Genomic DNA, 26,109 nt, shown 5'->3' with positions numbered 1-26,109 from the left:
CAAAGATAAGTTCTACGGCTAGTCCCAGGCTCAGGGTTATCTAGTGGTCAGATGCTAACCAGGCATTTCCATTAGTTGGGTCTTACATTCCTCCCACCAGCCACCATCATTTACAAAACACAGCTCCATGAGAAGTGACTTATTTATCTGATGGATGTTCTGCCAGCATGAGCTGATAGCATCTGAAGTCTTGGTAGAAGACTAAGCCAAATCGTGGAGATTCACTCTTAACAAATCTATTCAAACAGACTCGTTACAGCACTAGCAACTCTGTGATAAAAGCTCATATATAAACAATACACAGGGAAGTCAGGATTTCTGTGACAGTCCTGACTCTTGCTTCTGGGTTTTAACAACTACAAAACTGAGACAACAGTTTATGCCCTCTTGTTTGGAGGTATAAACTGATTAAGAGAGTTTGACTCAAAGCCCAGTAAAGCTGTTGTCTTCCATCAAGTTCTTAGATTATTCAGTGCACTTAACCAGCAGACAGAATTCACGTTTGTTTTTTTTTTTTTTTTCAGAATCTGTAAGTTGGCAGGACACCAACTTTTATTACATCTGCATTTTTCAGATATTCCTTCAGGCTGTTTGGGAAATCTCAATACTCATTCTATCTTTAAACTTTTTATTTGCAGTAAGAAAGTCAGTGTTTTCATTGGGGTAGCTGTCTTAAAACTAAATGAATAATAATAATAAAAAAATACAGTAGAACTCTTTATTTTAAGATTGCATAAAACCACAGAAATACTCCATTAAAAAGTAAGAAGTTCACTCCCTCTAACTGCAGGAAAAAGTAGTGACCACTTAAAACTGCATGCTTGCTTAAAAGTAAATATACATACTTTAAAAGCGAAGTTTAAGAGATAAATAACCAACAGGTCCGAGCAAGGGAACAGTTTGATTTGCTTGGAACTATTCCTCCACTTAATGTAATGGCCCATCTGTCAAGATGCACCCTGTTGAGCTTAGCCATGGTTCCTACTTTTTATGTTTATGTTTTTGAATCAACTTTTACATCCTTATCAGTAAAATCAAATACACTGAAAGCATTTCTACTCAAAGGCAAAACATATCAGTGGAAAATATAACACTGAAGCTGCAGGAAAACTCCAGGAGAGATGGAGACAACCAGAAATTTCTGCATGTCCGCAGGCTTTGCAGTACTATATGGCCAGCTTGCTGATTTTAAAGGTATGAGATAAACATGGTACCAATACCTTATCTAAAATAATTCTTTCTACTCTGAGAAAACATAAGGAGTGTATGACAGTTTCTCCTTTATAAAATAAACTTTAAAATGTTTCAAACTGCATACAAATATTTACATGTGCATATATACATAGTGCCAAACAGTGCAGTACCGTCTTCTGCTTTTACCACATAAAATTCATGGAAAGAAAAGTAATCTTAAGTGTTGCAGACTTGAAGGGCACTTTCGTCTTGTTAGAGCTAAGGAAAGCTGCCATTATGCCACACAACACAGGCCACTGGAGCTCTGGTAATGCAGCCAGCAGAACCACGCACAAACACACACACACACACACGCACACACACACGCACACATCAGGCTGCATTTCTGTGCTTGTATCTGTGAGTTCACAGATGGAAGTAAAATCACTTAGTTAATTGCACTTGTACATCAGATCCTACAGATGTTTAGGGGCCATAAACTTTGCCAGCAAAGCCACTGACTGAATCTCTGGCTCTACAGCTAAGGTAAGTTTTGGCTGTTTCTTCTACATTATTAAAGGACCAATTAGGAACCAGTGCAAAATCTGTATGATGCAAATGCTTACTTGTCCATGTCAGCCTAGACCCACACCAAGTAATGGAATTTTTACATTGAGGTATCAAAAAAGTTGCAGTTCTCAGCTTTTTTACTACTTGCTCTCTTTAACCCCTGTGCTAATATTCAAGTATTGATTGCTTAAGGTACAAACGCTGATAACCCAAAGTTGTGACATCCCTCCAGCAGATCAACACACCACCGTGCTGAGGACATGCTGGCTTTGGTGGCCTGGGCTTCTCAGGAAGGAGAGATTTCTTAGCAGTTTGCCAAGGTGCAGAGAGCTGCAGCTGCAGCTCAGGAGGAGCTGCTCGGCCCACAGGGTAATAGATGGCAGACACACAATGGAAACCTGATGCCCCTTAGGGGAAACTTCAGCAGATAAGCTGAACAGCAGTTCAGAAACATAACTTGTGCTTTGCACACTGCTATCCATTACTAGATTTTAGACCTTTTTTTTTTGCTTACCCATAATTATGCACCTGTGGTTATGTGGTATTATTACACTAACTGAATAATAGAAAGCAATTACAAAAATAGCAAAGAAGGGGAAAAAAAAAGTATTTCCCACATCCTTCCACTTCAAAAGCATCACTGCCAATGTTACATAATAACAACAGCAAATTTCCTTACTAGCTTCCTGGTCATAATCCTTATTTATACAAACTACCGCAAGCGAGTCCATGTCATTCTGAAAGCTCCAGCAAATTCAGGCCTCAAGAAAAAGCCCAAGATGCACAAGGACACAAGTGTGCCAGACACCGCCACCCCTGCAAGGGGCCAGGCTACGAGCAAGTGTACTGCACCGTGTTGTATTTGGTGACCCTGGAAGACTTGCTCAGTGTGGCGCTGGCAGGAGATGGCCCCTCTAAGTTGGAGCCCGCCTGGTTAAGCAGGGAGTCTGGGATCAACACGTGCTCCTGCCTTCCCAGGCTGGCACCCGCCATCTGTTCGGCTCTACACTGCGTCCCCGAGGCTGTCACCACCCTTTCGTTCACCACCACGCTGCGTCCCTCTGCCAAAGTGGGGAAGCTGAGTGAACCCTGCTCTGCAGCAGGCACAAGCACCCTCTCCCGTTCCCTCACCACAACATACTGGGAGTCTGGGAGATCCTGAACCGTCAGGGCTCCTGGCCCAGCACCCTCCGACTTCACCATCCTCTCCGTAACCACCACATTACTTCTCCGTGGCAAATCAGGGATTTCCACCATACCCTGCAAGCTTGATGCGGGTGCCAGTACTCTCTCCGTCACCACTACATTCTCCTTAAACTGGGGGTCTAGAAAGACAGTGCCTGAACGGGCAGGAGCCCCTGCAGAATAGGACATTTCTGTCACGGTGAAATTGGTCTCTGCGTGGGCCGTGGGAAGGGGCCGAGCATCGTGCTGCCCAGAGTGGGATGCAAAGGTTGTTTCCGTGACCACCTCAGTGGAGAGGGTGTCTTCTCTTGTGCCACCGCCCACAAGCAGTGGTGGGGCAGGCTGGAAGCAACTGCCCGAGGCAAAAGATTGTTTGGAGCTGGAAGCATTTTGCTGATCTAAGAACCATGAATTTGCGTCATTAAGACCTAAACCTGATTCATTCCTGGAGCTACAGTCTTTCATGTTGATGTTTCTGCCTATGCATATTTCTGCTAGAGTCTTAAATTTGTCTCCTAAATCATCAAGGAAATGGTCGTCAAGATCACCCTCAATAAAACTGCAGCAGCCGATGGAGCCATGGGGAGAGCCTGACTCTCCCTGGGAATAAACCAGGAGACAGTCGTTTGCAGCTTGGGCTTCATCTTCTTCCGCAAAAGAGACAGCTTTCTACAGACAGAAAACAAAAGCAAGCAAGAGTTCATTAATGTCAGCTCTAGACTTAATAAATTTGAAAATCAGGAATGCTTGGTCAAAGAGGTTAAAATATGAAAATTTAACTGAACCCACAGAAACCGTCAAGGAAGTGAGAACAGTACCTAAAAGTGCTTTTTGCTTTTTTGAAGTTAGTCTGAACTTGACAGTCCACTTGATGAGAAGGGAAGTCTGAGATTAAATTGAAAACCTTGGGTACTATCACCACCTGCTGTTATTCCTACCAAGAATTGTGCCATTTGTGATACTGCTCCATCTTCACAAAGAGATTGTTTTTATTTTGGTTCAGTGAATGAACTTCACCTCTAGGTGTTTGTGGGAGAGTGCCAAAACCATGCCCAAGAGTATCCTAACATTTAAACACACATTTATGAGTACATGTTGAAATGTTATCACATGCCATGTCCCTTTTCACTAGCATAGCCTGCAGGATCACACCCAAGGAGCCCAACAGCAAACAAAATGTTAAATAGCTTGGTAAGTATGGGAATATAGTCCAGCACATAAATTTTTAAGCTCTATGCAGGCCACTTTGCAACAAGGAAGGCTCAATAGTTCTGACTATAGTGCTTCCAGGGCCAGCTCAGTCTGAAAGCAGCGTCTGCAACGGAGTTTGTGCTAGCACTAGCACAAATACCTGTGTACATGCTTACATCAGCACCAGTTCCTGGAGTGAAGACAGCCAAATCCTCTGGGACTGCTGAACCAGCTTCACCCAGTACGGTTGCTGGCTTGCACTCAGAACCACTTTTCTACCATATCTGAAGTTCTAGAGTGCATATTTTCTCAGTCATCTGTGTGATATCGTATATATCTGGACCCAAATTGACTCTGTATGTTTACCTGTGTTTCATCCTGGTGGAAGTAGGCACATTACCTGAGATGCTTCTACAAAAATCAGCATGTGTCTGAAACTATTTGGTTTGGTTACTTGTCTGGATTTCCCTCCCCGCCCCCCCATAATCTGAGATATCTTAGCCTCCCAGAAGTGGTAAAGAGTACTGTAGTATGACCTTTACTAAGCCATCCTGCAGGACTTCAGCAGGCAGCTATACTTAAAGTATGTCTTAATATTAGGAAGTGCAAAGAGTGGAAGGAAAGCAGAATTGCTACTATTGCATCTGTTCACCTAGAAGACCAGTAGCTAGAGCACTCAGGAGACATACAAGTATCTTAAGCTCAAATCCTTCCCTAGCTTGAGGTGGCGATTCAAACCTGCACAGCTACTCCCCTGCAGAACCCCATCATAAGCCAGCTCTAGGGTGTGTGGATGTTTTGTTTGTACAGGTGGTAGACAATCTGTACACTCCTTGGCATAGGGAAGTGAAGCTTTCACTATAAGGAGCTCACCAGCCTAAGGACTAATGATGTGCGTTATGCAAAGAGGAATAGCTGCAATGAGTAGGAATAGCCTACTGGTCAATGGTTAGGTCACAAAAAAAAAAGTCGGCAGACAGGGGATTGCAACATGTGTCCAGGCTGTTGGGCAAAGAGACAAGTCCAACACCACTTCCTTCATCAGCTACTTTGAAAATGCAGACCCACCCTGAACTGTATGACATCTATGTCTTATCTTTCAAAAACCTGCTCCATGGTAAAGTTTGTAGCTGTGACTCATGATGAGTCATAGGTGCCTCCCTACAGGCCAGTTGAATGTGCTTAAATCCCTGAGATTTAGATCACATTCCTTCTCATAGCTTCTTCCTGGGCAAGGGGCTCCTTGGTCATTGCTGAATATTCTGGATCCCATTCCCGAGTACCTCCCTCGAGAGAAGCATCACGTTGTGAGAGACCTTGTAAACGCCCAGTGCTACAAGATGGAGCACTATCATGCTCTAAGTCCCACATGTGAGCCTAATCCAAAACTCCTTAATGCCCCCAACTCCACATGCACACAACACTGGCCATTGTATCAGGACTGTTTGTATATACATATCTACTCATCTGTGTTTGCAATAACATGAACAGCTTATTTCACAATCCTAAGTGTAAATATCAAAATACTGTTATTTTTGGGTTATATGCTTACGTCATTGAAGTAGTCTCTTAAAAATTCTTCATTCATGGCTCCTGCTGCTCCCACCACAACTCCTCCAGCCACCACTGTCTTGCCTTCTACACCTGCCATGCCTCCACACTCAGCACCAGAAAGGAGATGTCTTTGCTCTTCCCATCCTTCCTTGGTAATAGTGCTGCAATGCTCTCTTACATGAGAGGCAGAGCTGCCGCCTCCTGCCACAGTTTCCTCTCCACTCATTCCTGCTGCTGCCGCCACTGCTGTTGCTGCTCCGCTGGTCGCTCCTCTCGAGTTCCCCAGTGCAGTGGGTGGGATGAAGCTTAGCACTGGCTACATAAATAACACAAATTAGGATGTGACATGAAAGCTGCACTCTCTAGCACACGGAACTCACCAAACCAGCAGTGGGACTGGGTGGGACCTGGGAGGGTGCCGCCTTACAACTTGTTTGAATTTGCACTTATACATGTTGCTGCAAAGAGTAAAAGGCCTCCTGAAATAGGGTGCAGCTTCCATAACTGCGCTCCCAAGTTAGATCATGGAAATGTTCCTATAGATCATTGTTTTCTTGTAACTCAAAGGGGTGGGAGTGAAAGCGGCGGGGGGGTGGGGTGGGGTGGGGTGGGGGGGGGGGTGGGGAACAAACAACAAACCCACCAAAAAAAGGCTTGCAAAATTCCAGAGAGCTCAGCTGTTCCAAGACAGACTCTGGCCAGCTTTCCTCAGACACAAAGTGGGGGAGTGGGCACTGCCTGCTGCCTCTATTGGTGCTGCCTAGCCCTTTCTTCTAGCAGTTTGGCTTCCCTGTTGTTTTTTAACAAGAATTTGGTGTGAGCATTGGCCCTAAATCAAAGTCTTTTACCTTACTTCTATTTTTTTGTTATTGTGCAAAAGCACGCCAGTGTCATGCTCTTTTTTTGAGAACTGGGTTTTGTGGCATAAAGAGAAAGGGCAAACTTGTCTTGGCATTCACTGTTGCCTCTGCAGATTTGCACTTTTTTCTGCCTTTTTTTTTTTTAAATTAAGAATTTCCTCTGTTTAAGAAGGCAAACATACAGGGATGTTAATTTAAAACACAGCCTGAAACTCTAAACTAGTGAGGAGAAGCTAAGCTTTATAACCCATTCTTTCACTGCTTTACCATGCTCCCAAAGGGGTGTTGAACATTCCAGGCTTGCAAATGCAAATGCTTTGCTCTTTACAGCATCCATGCTTTTCCCACACTCCTATCTTCTGCTCAGATACCATCAACATTTGCTTGATTGCTTTCCTTTTACTTTAGGATTTAAACACTATGGCTGGTTTTTCTGGAGCTGCTGGTGGAATTCATCTTCCATGCATATCCTTCACTGAGCCTCACAGGGTTAATTTTAATTAATGTTCATGTGCAGTTAAAATCTGCTGTACAGCCTTGAAACATCAGCCTGTAACGTGGAAGAGGCGCCAAGTGCCAAACTGAATGCTTGGATGGAAATAAAAGAGAAATGCTATTAGGGATACATGCCTTTTCCTCAGGAGCTGCTCCTTCGCTGTTCCACTGATGCAACACTGCTTCACTGTAGTCTGGTATTGCACCAAATCCCTTTGCTCCTGAGCCGCAGGGACACAGCAGCAGTAACAGTGGAATAACTACAGGGAAACAGAAGTTTGACATTAACTATGTGATTATTAGGGTCAAAGCATGCTAACAGCCAGTATCGATGTTTGGCCAGCTCCCATACCAAAATGTATCTTTAATAAGCTAGTGATCAGTATGAAGGCTGATAAAGACTGAAAACAGTTTCCAAAGTATTCAAGGTATTTCCTAGAAACATGCGCCTGGCTGGTCTCCTAGAAAGTAAACTGACAATTAACCCATCAGGGCCTCAATCCTGCAGATGACCATGCATCTATGTAGCTACACTTCTATCAAAGATCTCATATACCAAGCCCTAAATGTCAGTGTACAACCTCAGCATTTTGAACTCTTCCTGCTCTTTTACTACTAGATAACGACACGGTGTCATGTAAATTCCACCTCACCACTCCTATGACACATCTAGAGCATTGCCTGGGGAACTCAATCCAATTTCAGGAGCAGAGCATATTCACATGGCATGAACTTTGTTTTGCCACAGCTAGACTGCTACCAGTACAAGCAATAAACTATTGCCATTATAAATGCAGCACTGGTACACATGGCCATACCCTGACTACAAGCATTCTTCTCTTATTTTTGAGCTTCTATTTTGTCTCACCAAAGAGCAATGTCACATGCTGCTCTGAGCAAGGCACCAGACCTGGGTCTGCAGCAAGGGAAAGAGTGGAGGGAGCGCTGTGATTTGAGTGGGAAGAGTTAGGTTTCACATGGGGAGGTGTGAGAACACTGAAACGATTCCTTACTGCTTCCCCACCTGTTATTTACAGTGCCATAAACAAATATTAAAGTTGTATGTATTAATTTTAAATGCACAGCTTGAAATCCTTTGAGGGTGAAATGCTGATGTTACCAAAATTAGTTGGGAATTTGCCATGACTTCACACAGACTAGGAGTTTATACAGAATATATCAAGATGATAAAACCTGGGGGCTGAACTGTTTCTGTCCTGATGCCTTGCAGACCATATTTACAGTGCTTCTGAGATAATATGAAATGATAACTTACGCAGCATAAGTAAAAACGCCAAGATGATTAGCGCAACTGCTCCTGGTCCCAGACCCACTGACTTGGCGCCAATAAGTTTATCTTTGCATACGCCGTTATCCATGCACTTACAAACAGTCAGTTGCAGAGACTGTGCTTGAGCGCAGCTTAACCCTTGGAAATCCTTTATTAGGATGGGAACTTCAGTTCTGCCCAGCTTCAGGTTTTGTGGTACCAGCTGTATGCTGGTGCCTGAGGCAGAAGGGGGGGTTAAAGAAAAAGAAGAGACAAGAAATGAGTGGAGAAAAAGGTGACTCCTGTAAACTAAGGAAAATAAAACCTTCACCACCTCCCAGCAAGCCCCCTCCAGTTAAGTCCAGCCAGTGCAGTGAAATTAAATATAATTAGCTGCTGCTACAGCATGCGTGCTCTTATTTTTATCACGGAAATTCATGCTGGTAACAAAGCAGCCATGCTCACTTGCAGTCTCAGATAATTGTGGAGCGTTTCACACCACCAAAGACTTATCACAGAAGACAGCCCAACTGCCTATATAGCATTAACCTTCATGTCATCCGGATAGCTAAAGGCTGAATTCACAAAAAACCAGCTTCAGTCTTTAGATAATCTGTTGTAGGTCACAGGCAGAGACTGGGGACCTGCTCCTGTGGCCATGTCGCATCAAGGACACAACTAAGCAAGAGATGCTCAGATGATGTTCCCACTGGGGAATGCCACCCTATTTGGAAAAGCTGTGATCCCCACAATTACTGCTAGTCTGGCTGCAAGCGGGGTGAGGAAAACTAAGACGACTCCTTCTTGGTCCTAAACCTGGCCATTAGGATGACTCTGCTGATTGCTTTGCAGCGTTATGCTGTAGGATTACAGAAGAGACAATAATGAGTCCGAGAAGAGAAAAGTGTTTTCTGGTACCTTCGATCTACCTGAAGCATTTCCTTCAAGCATTTCCCAGGCTTATATGAATGGAAATGCAAGAAGAAAATGCTCATCTCATTTTGAAATAGTCATTAAAATTATAAATAAATTTCTGATTTATTTTTCCCTCTGCTGTGCTGGACAATCTTAAAACAGGTTACACTGTATTCCCCCTTTTCAAGGCCTGCTATACAGACATATTTATTTATTTGTATGTTAGAGCAACTGCAGCGAGAAACACAACCATATCTCCAAGCTCAGTTTTAACAAAAAGCATCCTCCATCACTGCATGCTTTTTGTGCAAAGATAGGAATGGCTTGATCCCAGCATTATCCACAAAATCCTGGTCACCGCATCTGGGTCATCAAGGTAGGCAAAGATAGTCCAACTGAGGGAAGGGAACAGGTCCCAGAATACATGTCTGTGCTTTTATAGGCATTAGAGAGAAGGGAGCAGAATGTGAGTGATGTGTCTTCATACCCGATTCCATATATATGGGGTTTTTTTGGTCTGGATAAGTGAAACTGTCAGTTTAACTGCAATTAACAAACTACAACACTAGGACTCCAAAGAACTGGAAGTAATTAAAAAAATATATTTTCTTACCATTTCTGGATGCAATTATCCATTTTTTTGCTGTCCCTTCTGGCTCATCAATGACAGCAAAGCTGAAGGGATCACTGTTTGGGTAACCATCCACATCGTTAGCTGTAACATCAACTAATTTTGCATCTGAACACACAGTCTGCACCGGGTTCACAATAACTGGGCAGTTATCATTCTCATCTTTAACTTGAATAATGACTGTGCCAGTGACCGTTTTCTTAGGAACATCTAAGATTTTAAAATATGAAAAATTAAATTGATTTGAAAAGTGCAAGAATTTAATCTTAAAGTAAAAAACTTAATCTTTTCCAAAGCACAAACATTGCTGAAATAAGTTGAAAGAGCTCTCCCTGGAGCTTATGGGAGTAGTATTTCACTCCTAACATATTGACAAAGTTCTTCTGAATGCAAGCTGATTTACTATTTTAACTTAAAAAAAAAAAACCAAACCGCATTTCCTGTGTATGGTTACACAGTAACATGCAGATTATAAAAGGCAAATTCTAATTATATACACAAGAAGTTCAGGGATTCTTTCCTGCTTAGCATTCAGGAAAACTTAGGACTCTGAAAATAAGCATACTGAGACATTGGCAATTTCCACCTTGACAAGGGATGTTCCTATCAGACTTGGTCTTTGCAAAACTTTTTGTAAAAGTTAACCTCCATCTAGTCAAAGAAGAGAAATGGGCACCTTGGCAACCATTCCAAGGTTCATCTTATTTCCATGAGTTGTCTCCTCCAAACACAGAGCCTATGGGAAACTGCACTAGGTGCCTAACTTTTAGGCCATTAAAGACAGGGAGGTTAAACCTGCTACAGTTGTAGAAAGGCAAACTAAACCCTAAACAAACCCATTAGTGTGAAAACAAAACCCTCTCAACTCACCAGTAGTTACACCCAACATGGTGATAGTGTAGGTACCATTTACTACATGAGACGATTCATAATCAAGTTTTTTGTCAAGTCGGATTTCACCTGTGACCGAGTCTATTGTGATCCAGTTTGCTGTATCTCTTCCTTTCATGTATCTGATTAAAGTTGCATACAAAGATGTAGAGATTTATAATGAGGAAAACAACCGCCAGCGGGAAAAAAGCAGCTTCACAGTATGTTTACTCTTCATTTAAAGCCACGACCAAATCCCTAGGTCTGAGGTCTGACACTCCTGCCCCTGGAATTGGTTTCAACTAAACCTAAGATTATAAACCTACCCTGAATGTTGAAACCTACTTTTCCCACTAGAGCCAGGATTTAGGTGTGGAGGCATTATAAAAAGTAGCCTCAGGGAGCAAGACCGGAGCACAAGAGGGAGCTGCACTGCTGGTCATCGTCCTCTTCCCCTCCATCCCTGCTCCCAGCAAAAGCTGAGCAGCAGCCACCCAGGACAGACTGTATTACAGGCATGGGGGAGAAGGGTCCATCGTTGGGTATGCACCTCTGCTGGTCTGCACCGTTTGTAAAAGCCATAGTGGTGGTTCAACAACATTTTAGCTGAAGAGCTAGGATTCAGAATCCAAGCACACACACGCAGACTTATCTGCTTCACACCCTTTCTATCTGATCACTAGATGTTTTTGCGTATTTCTTCCTAATGTTTCTGCAGATGAAGTCAGGCAAGTAAACCTCTCAAAAGTAGACAGGCATGACAAACAGCATGCAAGCACAGACAACTTCAGCCCAAACACTCATGTCTCATCATATACAACAACACAAGTAGGATTTTCACATTAGCTATTTTCTGCATAATAGAATATTGAAGATGATGATAATAATGTTGTTTTAGGTATGAATTATGCGTAGTAGAAAACCATTGCCTTTGGAATTATTTCAGTTCAATATGCACATTTTTACAGTAAATTGTTATTTCTGACATACTCAGTTATGATGATTGTAAAAGGATTCTTACACAATGTGCTCTGCTATTTTTCCAGTGTCTTCATCATAGGCTTGATACTGTCCAATAACCTGTCTTATCTCCAGTTTCTCACTTGCTTCAATAATTTTTGTGCCACCAGGGAATACAGGGCCTTCCCGCACATTAATCACATTAATTTTTATTGGAATTGTTTGTGCTTTGTAACTGCGTTTAATTGACTTGTGGAACTCTGCTTTGTTTGTAACAACAATGCCCAAGTTTAGGCTTTGCATTTTTTCATAATCCAGCTCCTAGAACAATAAAAAAACCAAAAAACAAACCAAAAACAATCACTCAGAATTTGACAGAATCTGGTATCTAGACAACATTCATACTTTTAATATTTAAATAATATTATTGAAATACTGTAGCATCCTTAATTAAATAATAACTGTTTAATAGTAAGTGTTGGTTAACATGTTATTCTCAATACATAATGCTTCAAACTCTTTAAAAGTATATAAGGAAGATTACTCTCTATTTTTAATGGATGGCACCATAGATACATCTTTATTATTGAATTTAAACTAATTTAAGGTAGGTGCAATGAGTCCTACCCATATATTCTTGTCTTTACTTTCAGTGAACCAGTGCTCAGTATTACTTGGTTCTTCCAATTTTATTTATTTATTTTTAAACCAATTCATGTACTTAATAATGCTTATCAATATTTACAGTTATCAGTTTTCAGGCAACCACAGCAGAAAAAAAAAAAAGAAAAAGAAAAAAGGTACTTGGGGAACTATGCATCTTCCATTCCTGTGGACTAAAAGGGAGTGAAATTCATAAAATAGAAATTTCCATTTATGGAAATTATTTTCACAGTTTCAATTTATGGAAATTCATAAAATAGTCTGTAGCCCATGGCTGATGGAGTAGGTGTTGCCTGCAACGTTATCTGTGGCCACAGGAAATAAAGAAATTTAAACTGGGATCAGCAACCAGAGCAAAAATATGGGCTAGTTTACAGCCTAGTTGTTAGCACTGTTGCCCAAACAACGAGGGAAGTTTGGGGACTTCTGCCCCACTAGATCTTTGAGATCACACAGAATGTAAATAGTAAAGCTGGACAAAATTATTATTTTGCATGGAATGATTGAATACACCAACAAAGAATATGTCAAAGGAGGAGTGTCCGCCATGTAAATTTACAGCTTACATTCTGACTGAATATAAATAATTTGTATGTCAACTTAAAGGGAATAAATTACGCTAGTATTTAAAGAAGGCTCTCTGAAGAATATACTAACCTTCACAAGAGTCAAAATTCCTTCATTTGTTTGGGTGTCTGTTACTAAACGAAAAAAGCCACCCTCATTGCCAGAGACAAATGAAAAGTTCGCCAGCCAGTTATCCGAAAACTCTTCATCTTTGTCAAATACTTTTATTCGTAGAATTTCCACATTTGCTCTGTTTTCTTCAATGCTTCCTTCAAACTGCAATTGAAAAACACCCTTTGTTAAAAAGATGTCATGATTTACCTCATTTCACCAGAGCAAGAAAGTTTGTACAACCTCATATTAAGCAATGGGACGCTGACAAGTGTAGGGACATGCCAAATATTGTGATAAATGTACTTACTGTATGACTTTCAACCACAGGCAGATTGTCATTGACATCCAAAATCTTGATTTCTAGCGAACATGTTGCAGCATTCCCACCTATTTCACCACCACGGTCTTTTGCTTCCACCACCAGAGAATAGCTACTTTGTGTCTGCCACAATAAGAAAAAAGTGTTTAAACCAGGCTAAAACTTTTTTCCTTCCCTGTATTATGTTATTAGATTTTGGTAATCCCTCTCGTGGCCAATTATAACTCCCCTCTAGCTAACAGTAAATTTCACATACAACTACCTTGACAGGCTCTGCTGGAGGGTCTCAAAAGGATTTGGGACTTTTGCATCTCCCCCACAAAGAGTTAGACTGTACTTAGGTGACAAATGAAAAAATTTCAGTGGCCATAACCCGGGACAGGACCAGCGACACCTGCATGTCAGGACAGGGCTAAGGCAGAGCCATTGCCCTCAGTCGCAGAGCTAACATCCAGAACACCATCTGCTGGCCTGGGAAAATTCATGCAAGCACAGGTAAAGCTGCTGGCAATACATGGCTTTCAATGCTGTTTCACAGCAGCTCCCGTCCTAACTCTTTACACTTCGATTTGCGTAGCAGGCTACAAAAACCTAGACGCAGTCAGCAGCTTTGCAGCTGGTGATCTGGGTTGTCTTTGCTGTATGCTCTCCAGCAGAAAGAAATGACCCCTTGCTTCATCTAACGGCTGCACGGGAGGGACAGAAAGCAACAGCCCACAGGCCGGTGCTGTGCTAGGGACCTGACGTGGGGAATACAACCTCGATCCCGTATTCTGCACTCCCCCCTCCCCTCAGTCCCTGAAAAACATGCATCAGCCAGACAAGGCTTTAATCCCAAGGGAGGCGAAGGAAGAATCCCAAGGGAGGCGAAGGAAGGTAAGAGGGCCTGCTCTTCACTCTGGCAGGCAGGGCTGAAGGTGACACAACAGGTGTCAGAAAAATGCTGTTAACAGATTAAAAATGGAAGGTGGTTTTTTTTTTTACCTCTCTGTCAAGGTTTATTTTTGCTACTCGAACCTCGCCAGTATCCTTATTCATACTGAATGCAGCGCCAGGGCTTTGAGAAACGATCCTGAAAGCAATTTTGGAATTGAGGTTGTTTGGTTCATCTGCATCCGTTGCATTTATCCTCATTACAATTGTACCTGGAAAAAACCCAAACAAAATACAGTATTTGTTTACGTTGCCACGTACCAGCAAGTGTTTTTACTATAATGTCAAAGATAAGAGCATGTTGTCAGATGCACTGCACAGTTTTCTGATGCTCTTGCCTTTACTTATTTAATGAAAAAAGCTGAAGAAGTGTTCCTAAATCCAAACAGTACATGTTAAAAGTAAACCCTCTAGCAAACAAGAAGATTGTATCCATGCATCTGTAAGTCATAGAAATCAATGCACCAGAAATAATCAACAGGTTGAATTCTCTCAAAAATCGTGACAGAAAACCATAGATATACAAAGAAAGAAAAAGTTTTTGAACAACAAGCTACATTTACATCACAACATTATTCTAAAGGGAGCACTACTACCACCTCTATCTGAACATTATTAAAACAATTGCTCTGTATTGATGCCCTCCAACAGCTTTATTCAAAATACATGGCGGTCCCCATGGTGCAATCCCCTTTTAACTCATGGCACAGGGTTTTTCTCCTCTGGGAAAGGGCGTGCCACAGTTTGAACATTAGCTGGAATTCAGGCAAAGAGCAATTCCCATATGGCTACTACTGACTTGAAAGACAGCTGAAGGAACTCAATACCTCACCCAAGTAGATGGTCAAGAATTTATGTCTTCAGATTATCGCAACACTGAAATGGACACAATGTCTGGTATTTATTAGGTTGTTTTATTCCAGCTTTTCTTATCTTCTGGGAAGTAATCTGTTGTTCTTGTGTCTACTGACATCAATAGGTAAACTGCCAATAACTTGTTCTTTGAGTGTTAGGTCACGGCCATATGTGCTTAACAGCAAAGTACCTCTCCAGCCCATAGATAAAGCAGGGCTTTTCATGAGCATGGCAGAGTGGAGTCCTTCCCAAATAGGCTGGGATTGCTAGGCCAGAAGGTAGACTGCATTTCCCCTGCAATTCCTGCTGAAGGACTTCGGTTCCTGAATTTGTGGTAGCTTCGACACCAAACCAAAAGTGCCATAAGAGGAAGTATTGTTCTCTATTGCCTTTAGGTGGACGCTTTCCCTTAATCGCACCACACAGCTTAGCTCTGAATAAAGACTTCTGCATTGACACATGGATAACCTGGCCTACGCAAGCAAGAGAATGTATCCTTGTTACTGCAGGTATGCTGCTGCAAAGAGTATATTCACTTGTGCCCTTGCATGTGTTGAGAAAAGCTAAATGAAAAAAGCAATTCTAAAAAAAACATTACCTGTTTCACTTAATTCTTCAATTGAACCAACAAAAACTTCCTGTGAAAACACTGGAAAATTGTCATTTATATCCACAATTTTAATTGGGAGGTCTATTGGTTCTTCCAGTTTTGCTCCAGTGTTATCTAGTGCATGACCTCTGAGCTGAAATAATACAGACAGAAACAAGCAAGTCCAATGAGTGAGGGTAATATATAGAAATACATATACAAAATAGAAATAAATAGAAATATAAAATATATGTAATAAAATCTAAGCATTATATAAGCATATGTAATATGCTTCTAAGCATGTATACACACACAAATATGCAGAAACTTTAAAACTAATCAAAGCAAACACATTTGAACAAAAATGAAAAATGCATAGGAGGGCACCTATAAGGAAGTTACTATTCAACTCACAAGCAGCATTGGAGTCTTTTCTCTGTCAACTCTTCCTGTTATGTTCAGGTCTCCAGTCTTTCCATTGATAACAAATAATCCATAAGGGGGTTCTGTTACTCCTTGACCAGATATAGTGTAAGTTACCACTATACCTGTATCTTCAAGATCAGAATGTATCTAGCAGGAATATAACAGATTAAATAGCATTCAGTAAATAAAACCACACTTAAAAATGCAATGAAAATATTTTTGGTTTTTGCAATGAACAAACAAAAACAAATATGAAACCACATTTCCCTGCACTCCTTTGAGTCTGGAGATGTTGAGATGAATGCAGGAACGTTCTGTTTGAGGATCTGGTGCAGGGAGATGAGGAACATGATGGACAATGCAACAGTTGGGAACTGTGGAGAGGTCTGTGGGAGAAGAAAATTGGGACTGCTTGGACAAAGAGAGTGGGATAGGATACAAGTGCAAGGAAAGGCTGGAACACCATTTTGATAAGGTGAAAAGCTGGAGTGAGGGAAGGAAGAAACTGGCTGATCAAGTGGATGGGGGCAAATGAAATGTGGAGAAAGGTGAAGGGAAAAGAAGTCTGGAACAACAAGTGCCAATCTTCAACTGATATTCAATAGTCCTTTAAAATTAAAGAAATATTTGTGCATGTGTTTAGGGCAGGCAGACCCTTATTTTATATTTTCATCTCTATTTTTATGTGTATTCTGTATTTATTTCTTTTTCTGGGCTTACTCTAGCAATTGGATTCTTATAGGAGTTGTCCTCCTCTTCCCGTATGAAAGCCGGAGGGACTGTCCATTCTCGCTTCTGTCTAACTAGGCTGTTGGGATGAGACAACATGCCACTCCTGCCATTTCGATCATAAACCTGTGAAAAAACAAGGTTGAAAGTCAGCATTATATTTAGCCACTTCAGATGAATGCTTTATTGCTGCTCTAGCCCAGACTTCTGAATAGCTTTTGCTCTTTCAATAGCTAGTAACTTTGAAATCACAGAAGAGCATTAGCCTTCTGAGCCACAATCTAAGAGCTATATGCTCAAGTTGTTTGAAGAGGAAAACTACACTAGTCTTTTCATCAAGACAGAATTAGGTAAGACAGGCTTTAAATACATGAGCAAGCTCCCCTGACCAGAGGTTGGTGAAGATACACCTGTTCTGGAAGATTTAACTGCTTGTTATCAGATGTGGGAAGAAGTTTGGCACTAAGGCTGTTTTGAACCACCATTTCTGCCTTATTACCCCGTTTACCTTGCCACCAATACTGTCTCATACTCAACCTTCTCTGAAACAGAATCCATGAAACAGCGGGCCTCTATTCAACCCATCCACTGTCTCTGCTATCCTCGCTCAACTACCCCTCATGCTCACTCTGCATGACACCCTTCGTCCTTCTGTCCAGCTTAGTCCCTACTGTGTCTCTTGACTTCCAGACTAACATCTGGAAATGTGTCCAGTTAACATCCTCCATAAAATTGTAGCTGATTTCATTTACAGAGAGTTAAAATAAGATCTCTACAAACTTAATATTTTAGGGGAAGTTTCTCAAAGTTGAACACCACTCAGTTTGATGGATGTAGGAATCTATTCACTTACATTTTGGCTTTCATTTCATTATTCATTACATAGCTTTCACATTTCAGAAAATGGTAAAACGCAAGGTATTTATCAAGTAAGGCACACTTTTGACGCTTTGCTCAGAGAGCCCTTCTTCAGGCATTGATAAATAAAAGCAGTTTTCCATTATTTCCTACCTTCATATGGAGTCCATTTCCATAATTCAAACAGATCTGCAATGGAAGTTATGATAATAATTATTAATTCTATCTCACTTTAGCCATACTAAAACTTAACTGACACGACCACCCTCATAAGAACAGCAAAGCCATAAGGAAGAGGGCATCTGACCTCTATCAATTAATATTTACTATTTACCCATAATAGCGTCTGAAAAATTCACCCATAACCATTCACATTAAAAACATACACTATAATTCTATAATTATTAAATTTTCCACTTTTCTCCCAGCAGGAAACAGATAATAAGTAATCTTTTTTTTTTTTCCCCCTTCAATAAATGCAGACTTTACAGTCATTTTTAAACAACCATTTTTTAGTACTGAATAATGCTGCACTATTCCAAAACGATGGGAATTTGCCGTTGACTGAAGCAAGCGTTGGTTGCCAGCAGCACTCTGGAGAAGCTCCCTCTTCTGGGCAAATCACCGGTTATACAGGCTGTGGTGGGTTACCAACCACATCAGAGAACAAAACAGGTTAAATAACGTTTAAAAGCAAGGAGTAATCAAAACACCTGCTGAAGTGTAACCAACAGAAGCGGCTCTCTACTTAGCACCTTGCTGGGAGGATAAATGGCATACATACATCCCTTACTTAAACAAGGCTGAGACATGTGCATCCTAGCAAGCAAATCATGCTTGCTCTGACAAAACCTTACATGCCAACATCCAGTATTGGGACTGCCCATCTCTTAATGCACCAGGATAGCTATGTATGCCTTTAAACACCTCAGTTAGGTGCCTCATCCTAGCTGGAAGGTACCAAATTACCAGAGACCCTGCATTTATGACCACTCTGCACACACTGAAGACCCCGCAAGTAACAAAAAGCTTCAAGCGGTGCAAAAACATAGGCACAATGCTGGGAAACAACAACAACAAAAAGTAGGTTATTACAAGTGAAACCAACAAATAGAACTTTTGAGCTTTGCATAGGTAGAGAAAAGAATACTTTTATTGTTCTCAGCACTATTACATCTAGCTACATTTTGCATGTTAGGTGATTTATTTTATTTTTTTTTTTTTTTAGATATACTAATGCCAAAGGCAAAGCAGGCTCAGAAAAGGTGATTTCCTACTGAAATAAGTCAGGGAGTGTTTCTTTATGTTTTCTTTGACTGTTCTCTCCCTATCCATCCCTCTGACTCAGACTTGATTGCTGCATCGATGACAGCTTTTTTTTTTTTTCCCCAAGACGTTATCTCTTTCCCACACAATGCAGCAATGTAGTGGACGGTGTTGAGCAATGTAGCAGACTGCTGTTTCAACTTGCACAACAAAACTGTTTTGCATATGGCAATTTTCCCAACGTATATATTCTGAAGACAAAAATCAGCAAGGACTAAGTTCCCTAATGGATACACATTGTGAGGGCTACAGGATCTTACACCTCAGACCAAGTTGTTTTCATGAATATTCTTGATCTTATTCGGTTTTATTAGTTATATGGATTTTTTTAAAATTTATTTTTATGATTAATGAGATTGTACCAGCAAGAGTGACAGGAGGGTTTGGGTTTATAATCAAGGTTTTCCAACAGAAGCTGCAACTCTTTTGGAAGGTGAATAGTTGACAAGATGTCCTCGTGAACATTCTTGTTTGTTCTTACTGGTAAACTAAAGGGAAAAGTGTTTCTGTCTCAATACTGAACGGAGACAAGAGGCAGGAGGTGAGAAGCTTCCTTGTATTGAAAACCTGAGAACCACAGTATAAACGAAAGTGTCTGAAGTTCAAGAATAAGCAGGTCTTCCACTGAGATGCATATCAAGAAAGCGGAGAAAATCCCATTAGTCATTATAAACAGAAAGTCTTTCATTAAGATAACTAAAAGTAAAAATCAATTTGTTTGCAAACACTGCAAAGCAACCTCAAAACATTCTGTTTTACTGGTAAGACAGTAAAAAACACTTTTGCTATTGTAGCTTTCAATCTGTAGTCCATGGGCAATCTCATAAGGGACTTTAAGACATCAATAAAAGGTGCTTAAGAATGGCACTTTTATTTACAAGATGCATAAACACATTTGGAACAAATATATAAAGGGATCCTGCATTTCAATTGGAAAATTTTTAAAGGATCCAAAAACTTTAAGAAGGGGAAAGCACTTTTCAATGACATTTTCTTCAAGAAAAAGTGAAAAGTCACACATCCAACAGGTGTTGAATTCTAACCCCCTTCCCCCTTTTTTTTTTATAATATCCTAGAGCTGCCTTCTATTAAACAGCTTGGTAAGATCAGGAAAGCCCTGCCCATCATTTACTGTGGATCATAGCCTTGGCACAAAAAAAATAGATATCAACTGATGACATCTGTTGATGACACAGAGCTGAGAAGGCATTGTCAGAAGACAACTGGATGGTTACAGAAAACTAGGTGGAAAACCTGAGGCCTGAAGTAATAGAAACGGAATGAAATACTACAGGAAAGCAGCAGGAGTAGGTGAGAGAGCAGGGAAAAGAAGGGAGTGACTGACGTGTATAGGAGTGCAAGGCTGTTCTTGCCCTAATCCATGCTCATGTGTAGTCAGGAAGTGACTAAAGGACAGATTTTGAACACACAGCTTTGTTTTATAATGTAAAGATGCAGACTGAGCAAGCAAGAAGGTACGTGTCTGTATTTGCTACACTATGAAACAGTACGTCCTAGAAACATGGTCTTTCATGCGTGCCACGTGTGTCAGGAGATTTGGATCTCGCACCTCCCGTGAGTCAGTTTGGCTTTGAAGACCATGGGCAAGTGGAGATCTTCCACACTTAGAGAAGCAGGCTGAAGAGACCATCCGAAGTTATCTACTTGTCCATCTCCTGGCCCCGGGGCAGGACGAACTACACTAAGCGCTTCCTGACAACTGTTTAATCTGTTCTTAAAAACGAGTGATGGAGGTCCCACAGCCTCACCAGCTAACCTAAGGTGGTGCCTACCTAACCTTACAGATGGAAAAGGCTTTATTAATTTTTATCCTAGTTTTATTATCCTAATTTTTAGCTCTCCGCAAGTTGAGCATATTGCTGTTTGGATGAGATTCAGTTTCAGATTAAGGCACACATTTACATGTCTAAATGAATGCTAAGTGCCTAAACTTGTGTTATACTCAACAGCAATATAGCCAATACAGACAAGGACATCAGAGAGCAGTTCAGTTCACCCCAAAGCCAGCCCACATATCCTATTTCTCTCTGGACTCCACTGACTGTAGCTATGTCTACTTTGTAAGCCCAATACGAGAAGATTTGTAGAGCAAAGCAGTTGCTGCTGAGAACCCAACACTACATAACCCATGTTTTGTGGTTGTTACTTCAGACTAGAATTAGCCTGGTCCCACAGACCACACACCCACGAGCAGACGGCTGCATCTCCCAACGCAGTTTTACGTAGGAGGGATCAGATTCACACACTCTGGAGATCTGCTTCAAAAGCACAATTTGATCCAACCAAATAGGTGCACTCTGCATCCACTGCATCTCTATTTACCATAACAGAAACTCAAACACCTATATTGAGATGTCTTAATCTCCAGCCAAATCTCCTTCTTTGCCACATTGATAATGCTCTCATTGAACAGTGTTATTACCTTTCCTTCGAAAAATTACCCTTCATTTATCTGAAAACTTATCATGCATCTTACCCACCTTCTTTTCTCAGTTCCCTGTTCTTTAATCTCACTTCAGGAATCATAAAACAGGATATCCTGAACTTAGATTGCATTTTTTGCTTTCCTCTTGTCTCTCCTGGGCAGATCCACTTTATTCTGAAGTCTGGTGTCCAAAATAACACACCACGTTAGTTCAATAGGATGGATAAAATACCAGATTTCATGTATTTCTCACCTGCTTTCCTATCTCACCATAGCACTGTTTTTTTTCCTCCCTTTTTGGAACAATATTAAGTTGCTGAATCAATGCACAGATGCTTGTAAATATTTTTACTATGTTTCAACACGTTACTGGCAATAGAAGGTAGGCTGCTTTGAATTATCTCACCTTTGCTCTTTCTAAAACTAAGCATCATAGGGGCTTTTTGTTGGGTTTTTTTTGTTGTTGTTTGTTTGGGTTTTTTTAAAAAATTTAACTTGTTTCTATGATTTTTGAAAAGTAATTGCTACTGGCTCTGACATTACAATAGTGATCTAATGTATTCTGGACTGAATTTCATCATGCCCAGCCTAAGCCTAACCACCCCAAACATCAAGGACATACAATCCCAGAAGATGTCCAGAGAAAACATGAGTTTTGCTACTCTTTCATACATCTCTGTCAACTCTTCTTTCACTCAAATGTCAGAAGTGTTCGAAGACTTGACGTCCACACCCTTCAGAAATGACTGAGAAACCTCCCAGTCTAATAATCCTCGACAGCAGTGCCCGTCCGGCAGGCCCACGTCTCTGGGTGTGTGCCCTAGACACAAACCAAGTCAAGCCCAACCCTACATGTACACTATCCTCCGGCACACCCAGGCATCCCTGGAAAAGGGTCAGAGGCAGGAACATGGGGAAAAGCTGCTGTAACCTCTGCGAGGTACCCAGGAATGAAGATACAGGGATGCAGCCTGCAGGCCCGGAGGGAGAGCAGATGACCAAGAGGTACTTCCAGGAAAAACAAGGAGAGGAAGAACTTACAGTTCTCGATGCTTCTAACGTAGAAGACGGTGTAGGAAGACGCTACTTTTAGACTGTTTTTTTTTCTCCGTAGTTTCTTAAGGTTTTGAAATTACCAGTGCCATTTTTGCATGCCATAAGATATAAATGACCCTAATCTGATGCTCTCAAACAAGCAACTAGACTTCCTGCCACATGAATGGCTTCGTCCAGATTAGGGGGGAAACCCCCCCTCCCCCCAAAACAACACCCAAACAAACAAACCCACCAAAACAAACAAGGCAAAACCCAGCAGTGCCCCTCTCTCTCTCTACCTCCTGACATCAACCAACTAAGGCAGCTTTATTTGCTCTAATATTCTACCTGATAGTGAGGCGTTCAGGCACCAAACTCGGTTCACTCTTAGGATTCCATACCCTTCCCCAGTTTTAGCTGAGACTGAGGATGATGAGGATTAAGAAAAATAATTTTCCTCTTCAGGCAAGACCAAGAACATCCTGAGCCAGTGCAAGCCCACCAAAATGGACAGTGGTGTGCCTTCAGGTATTACAGAACAAATTGGTGAAAACTTTTGTACAAGTAGCACTCCACATGCTTCCCATTGCTCTTTTGGGCAAAACAAGGATAAAACATTTTCCAACCAAACTGTAACTCCCAGCTTGCTGCAAAGACCAGGGTTAACTGTTGCTGGCTGACTTGTGGCCAACCACAACTCCAACATTAAAGTTATCAGGCAACGGGTCTCCAGCTAACAAATCTGATTTTGCAGGATCCGGAGCTCAGGGAGAAAGGTCCCAACCTACAGCACCTGCCAGCCTGACCACGCAGCAAGCCGTTACCGAACCCTGCCTTGGCAGCTCCCAGGCACAGCCCATGGCCTGGCCTCCACCCTCACCTTCGTCTGAGCAGCAGCAGCCCGACTTCCACAGGCATTTTGCCAGCCTGGAAAGGTGAAGAGCTAAAGAACACCACTACAGGTAGGAAGGAGAGCTTCCTGTAAAACGTCTAGCAACAGCTAGAAAGCATCAGTCCAAATCAAGCAAACCAGGCGCTTTGGCCTGAGTTCGTTATGACGTACTCCTTGCTTTTAGCCTGAAAAGGTATTTCATAGAATGGAAGGTCTAAGGGCTGATGGCGAAAAAAAGAGCGAGGGCAGGGAAGGAGAAAGACTAAAGTGTCTGGGATTGTGAAGAATTTGGTATCATTTCTCTTAAGCCAATGAAGACTTCCATTAAATCATACTTCATGATCCTTTTTCCCTCCTGGCACTATTCCTTCAAAAAGGTAGTGCAATTTACTAATACAGAGAATACGTTGAACAAGAAGACGGCAACAATACGAACTCTTCTCTGCATTCCAGTGCCTCCCGCCGCCTCGAAAAACCCCACCCATTCGAGATCCCGTTCTTCCCGGGTTCTGCTGCCTTCACCTGCTTTCGGACAGCAAACGGCGACTGCTTCTATCTCCTTTCCAAAGAACGGCAGAAAACCCGTTCCCGGCCACCAGCCGCCGCCGGCGGGAGGGCTGCCAAGCCCCGACGGGAAGAGCTCTCCCCCGCCGGCCCCGGACGAGTCCCCCGCGGTCCCGGGGCCGGGCGGTGCAGCCGCCGCCGCCGCCGCTCCCCGCGCAGCCCCGGCGGGGCGCAGCCGCGCCTCCCTCCCGCACGGCTCCGCGCAACGACCGGCCCGCCCGCCCGCGGCAAAGCGGCGCCTTCCCCCCCGCCCCGGTGCCGGGGGAGCCCCGCGGGCAGGCGCGCCCCGTCGGGGCCCGGACTCACCAGCAGCGCCAGCAGCCGCACCGCGGCGGAGGGGCCCCGCGACATGGCGGCGGCCGCCGCCTCCTCCTTCCTCCTCCCTCCTCCGCGCTCTGCCCGGAACGGGGTCACCTCCTCGGGCCGCCCGCGAGGGGAAATGGCGGCGGCCCGTCGAGGGGCGCACAAGTAGCCGCGGGTGGGTGGAGTGTGTCGGGCGGGGGCCGCGCCGGGAGGGGGCAGGTGGCGCCCGGCCCGCCCCCGCTCCCGCTCCGCCCGGCCCGGCTTGCGGCGGGGAGCTCCGGCCGCCGCCCCCCGCTCCCCCGAGCTTCGCCCGCGGGAGCCGGCGGAGGCTGCCGGGGGCCGCGGCGGTGCTGCCGGCGCAGCCCGGCGGGCGGCCGGCCGCAGTTTCCCTTCGCCCTTCAAAGTTTGATTTTTATTCGCGCCCGCCAGCCAAGAAAAGCGGTCTGGGGCATGAAGGAGGCACGCAAAGCGACCGGGACAACAAAACGATAAATTAACGAGTAATTGAGGGGGGGCGGGAATACAGTCTCGTGGGAAAATAAAACTGTGAGCTGTTTTAGCATAAGCGTCCCTGTGATCTTCTTTTTAATGAGCTCCCAGCCATATCCTTCCTACTCTTATCTGGCAGGGATCTTTCCTGGATACACCTGATTAACTGATGCTTAACTGCTAGGCATACCTGATTCTTCATGATGGCGAAACAATTAAATATACTTCCCATACATCCTCTCTCTCCTTTGAGGCAGTTACCACACTCGGTCGTCGTAAATAATTTCTGAAGCGGCTGGTTATGATACCGTGTGTAATACTGCTAGGGCTCGGTGAGGGAACCGGCCTCACGGGTGTCTTTCCAGTTACATTATGTCCCCTTATTACTGTTGTAACAGTGTACGAGAAATAATTTCACACTGCACGCGACATCAGTTGCATCAATTATAATTTTCATGGGGATCACAAGGGAAACGGTGTTACGTCACAGTTTATTCTGAAGCTATGTATATGTATTTGTATTATTTACTCAGAATACCACAATTTACAGAGTTTGCTGATACACTTGCATTAATATAATTTTCTTAATTTAAAGAAAACAAAAGGCAGAAACAAAGAAACAAATGTACACCAAAATGCACAGTATTAAGGGTTTCCACATTCTTTCTCTGCTCTGTCGCTGAGTCACTGTGCTGGACTGATCAGTTTGTAACCAAACGGAAATGTGTACCTTTGCCCAAGAATACACCCTGAGATCCTCTGGGGATCTCCTTCAGAGTCTCAGGGGCAGGGGTGCTGTTTGGTACAGGTTTAACAGCCAGCGTAGCAAGTGCAGCTAATGTCACTAAAAATAGCGTGAAATTCTTTTTAGTAATTCCTGTTTGAGGTAAATGAGGCAGACCATGTCTCGGAGAGCCTTCATGTTACACTACTTTTCATTTGGTGATTTAGAAGTAGGTTCCAATCCTAGCTGTATGTTACATTTCCTAGCCTAATGGTTAAGCATAACGTGAAAATATTTCTTTACATCGAAAGGCTGTGAGAGAAGAACCTTGGTTTGCGACTTTCTTCTTAATCTGGAAGTCAGCTCCCTGGAATTCTGAAAAAGTTTTTGGTTGCCTATCCAATGCACTGTTAATGAGGTGTTAGTAAATGCATATATTTACAACTATTTGCTAATTTTTAAAATGCTGCTATGGTAGAGTAAAAAGCTAATTTAATTTCCTTTGAAAAATCCTTAGCACTGATTTCCCTTTGAAGTTACCTACATGTTTTCAGGAGGAATGAGTAGAATCATCTCTTCTTTACAGAGCTCAATAGCCACAGA

The 26,109-nt window shown here is 42.6% G+C and overlaps 1 protein-coding gene across 1 annotated transcript; it reads right to left on the bottom strand.

Moving 5' to 3' along the window:
• Positions 1-507: 507 nt before the first annotated feature.
• LOC126047154 (desmoglein-2-like) lies at positions 508-24,549 on the bottom strand. The gene is made up of 15 exons (XM_049820416.1): positions 24,297-24,549; positions 17,881-17,916; positions 16,861-16,995; positions 16,129-16,287; positions 15,724-15,868; positions 14,322-14,482; positions 13,326-13,460; positions 12,995-13,180; positions 11,736-11,995; positions 10,715-10,857; positions 9,827-10,054; positions 8,305-8,535; positions 7,160-7,288; positions 5,672-5,985; positions 508-3,597 (listed from the first exon to the last, which is right to left on the bottom strand). The coding sequence occupies exons 1-15, from the start codon at positions 24,339-24,341 to the stop codon at positions 2,575-2,577; spliced, it is 3,330 nt and encodes a 1,109-aa protein (XP_049676373.1). The 5' UTR covers positions 24,342-24,549; the 3' UTR covers positions 508-2,574.
• Between the last annotated feature and the right edge of the window lie 1,560 nt (positions 24,550-26,109).

The sequence above is a fragment of the Accipiter gentilis genome, chromosome 2 (genome assembly GCF_929443795.1).
Source record: "Accipiter gentilis chromosome 2, bAccGen1.1, whole genome shotgun sequence".
Taxonomy (NCBI): Eukaryota; Metazoa; Chordata; class Aves; order Accipitriformes; family Accipitridae; genus Astur; species Astur gentilis.
The sequence above is the reverse complement of the archived record's forward strand: the minus strand, read 5'-3'. Positions and strand labels throughout refer to the sequence as shown.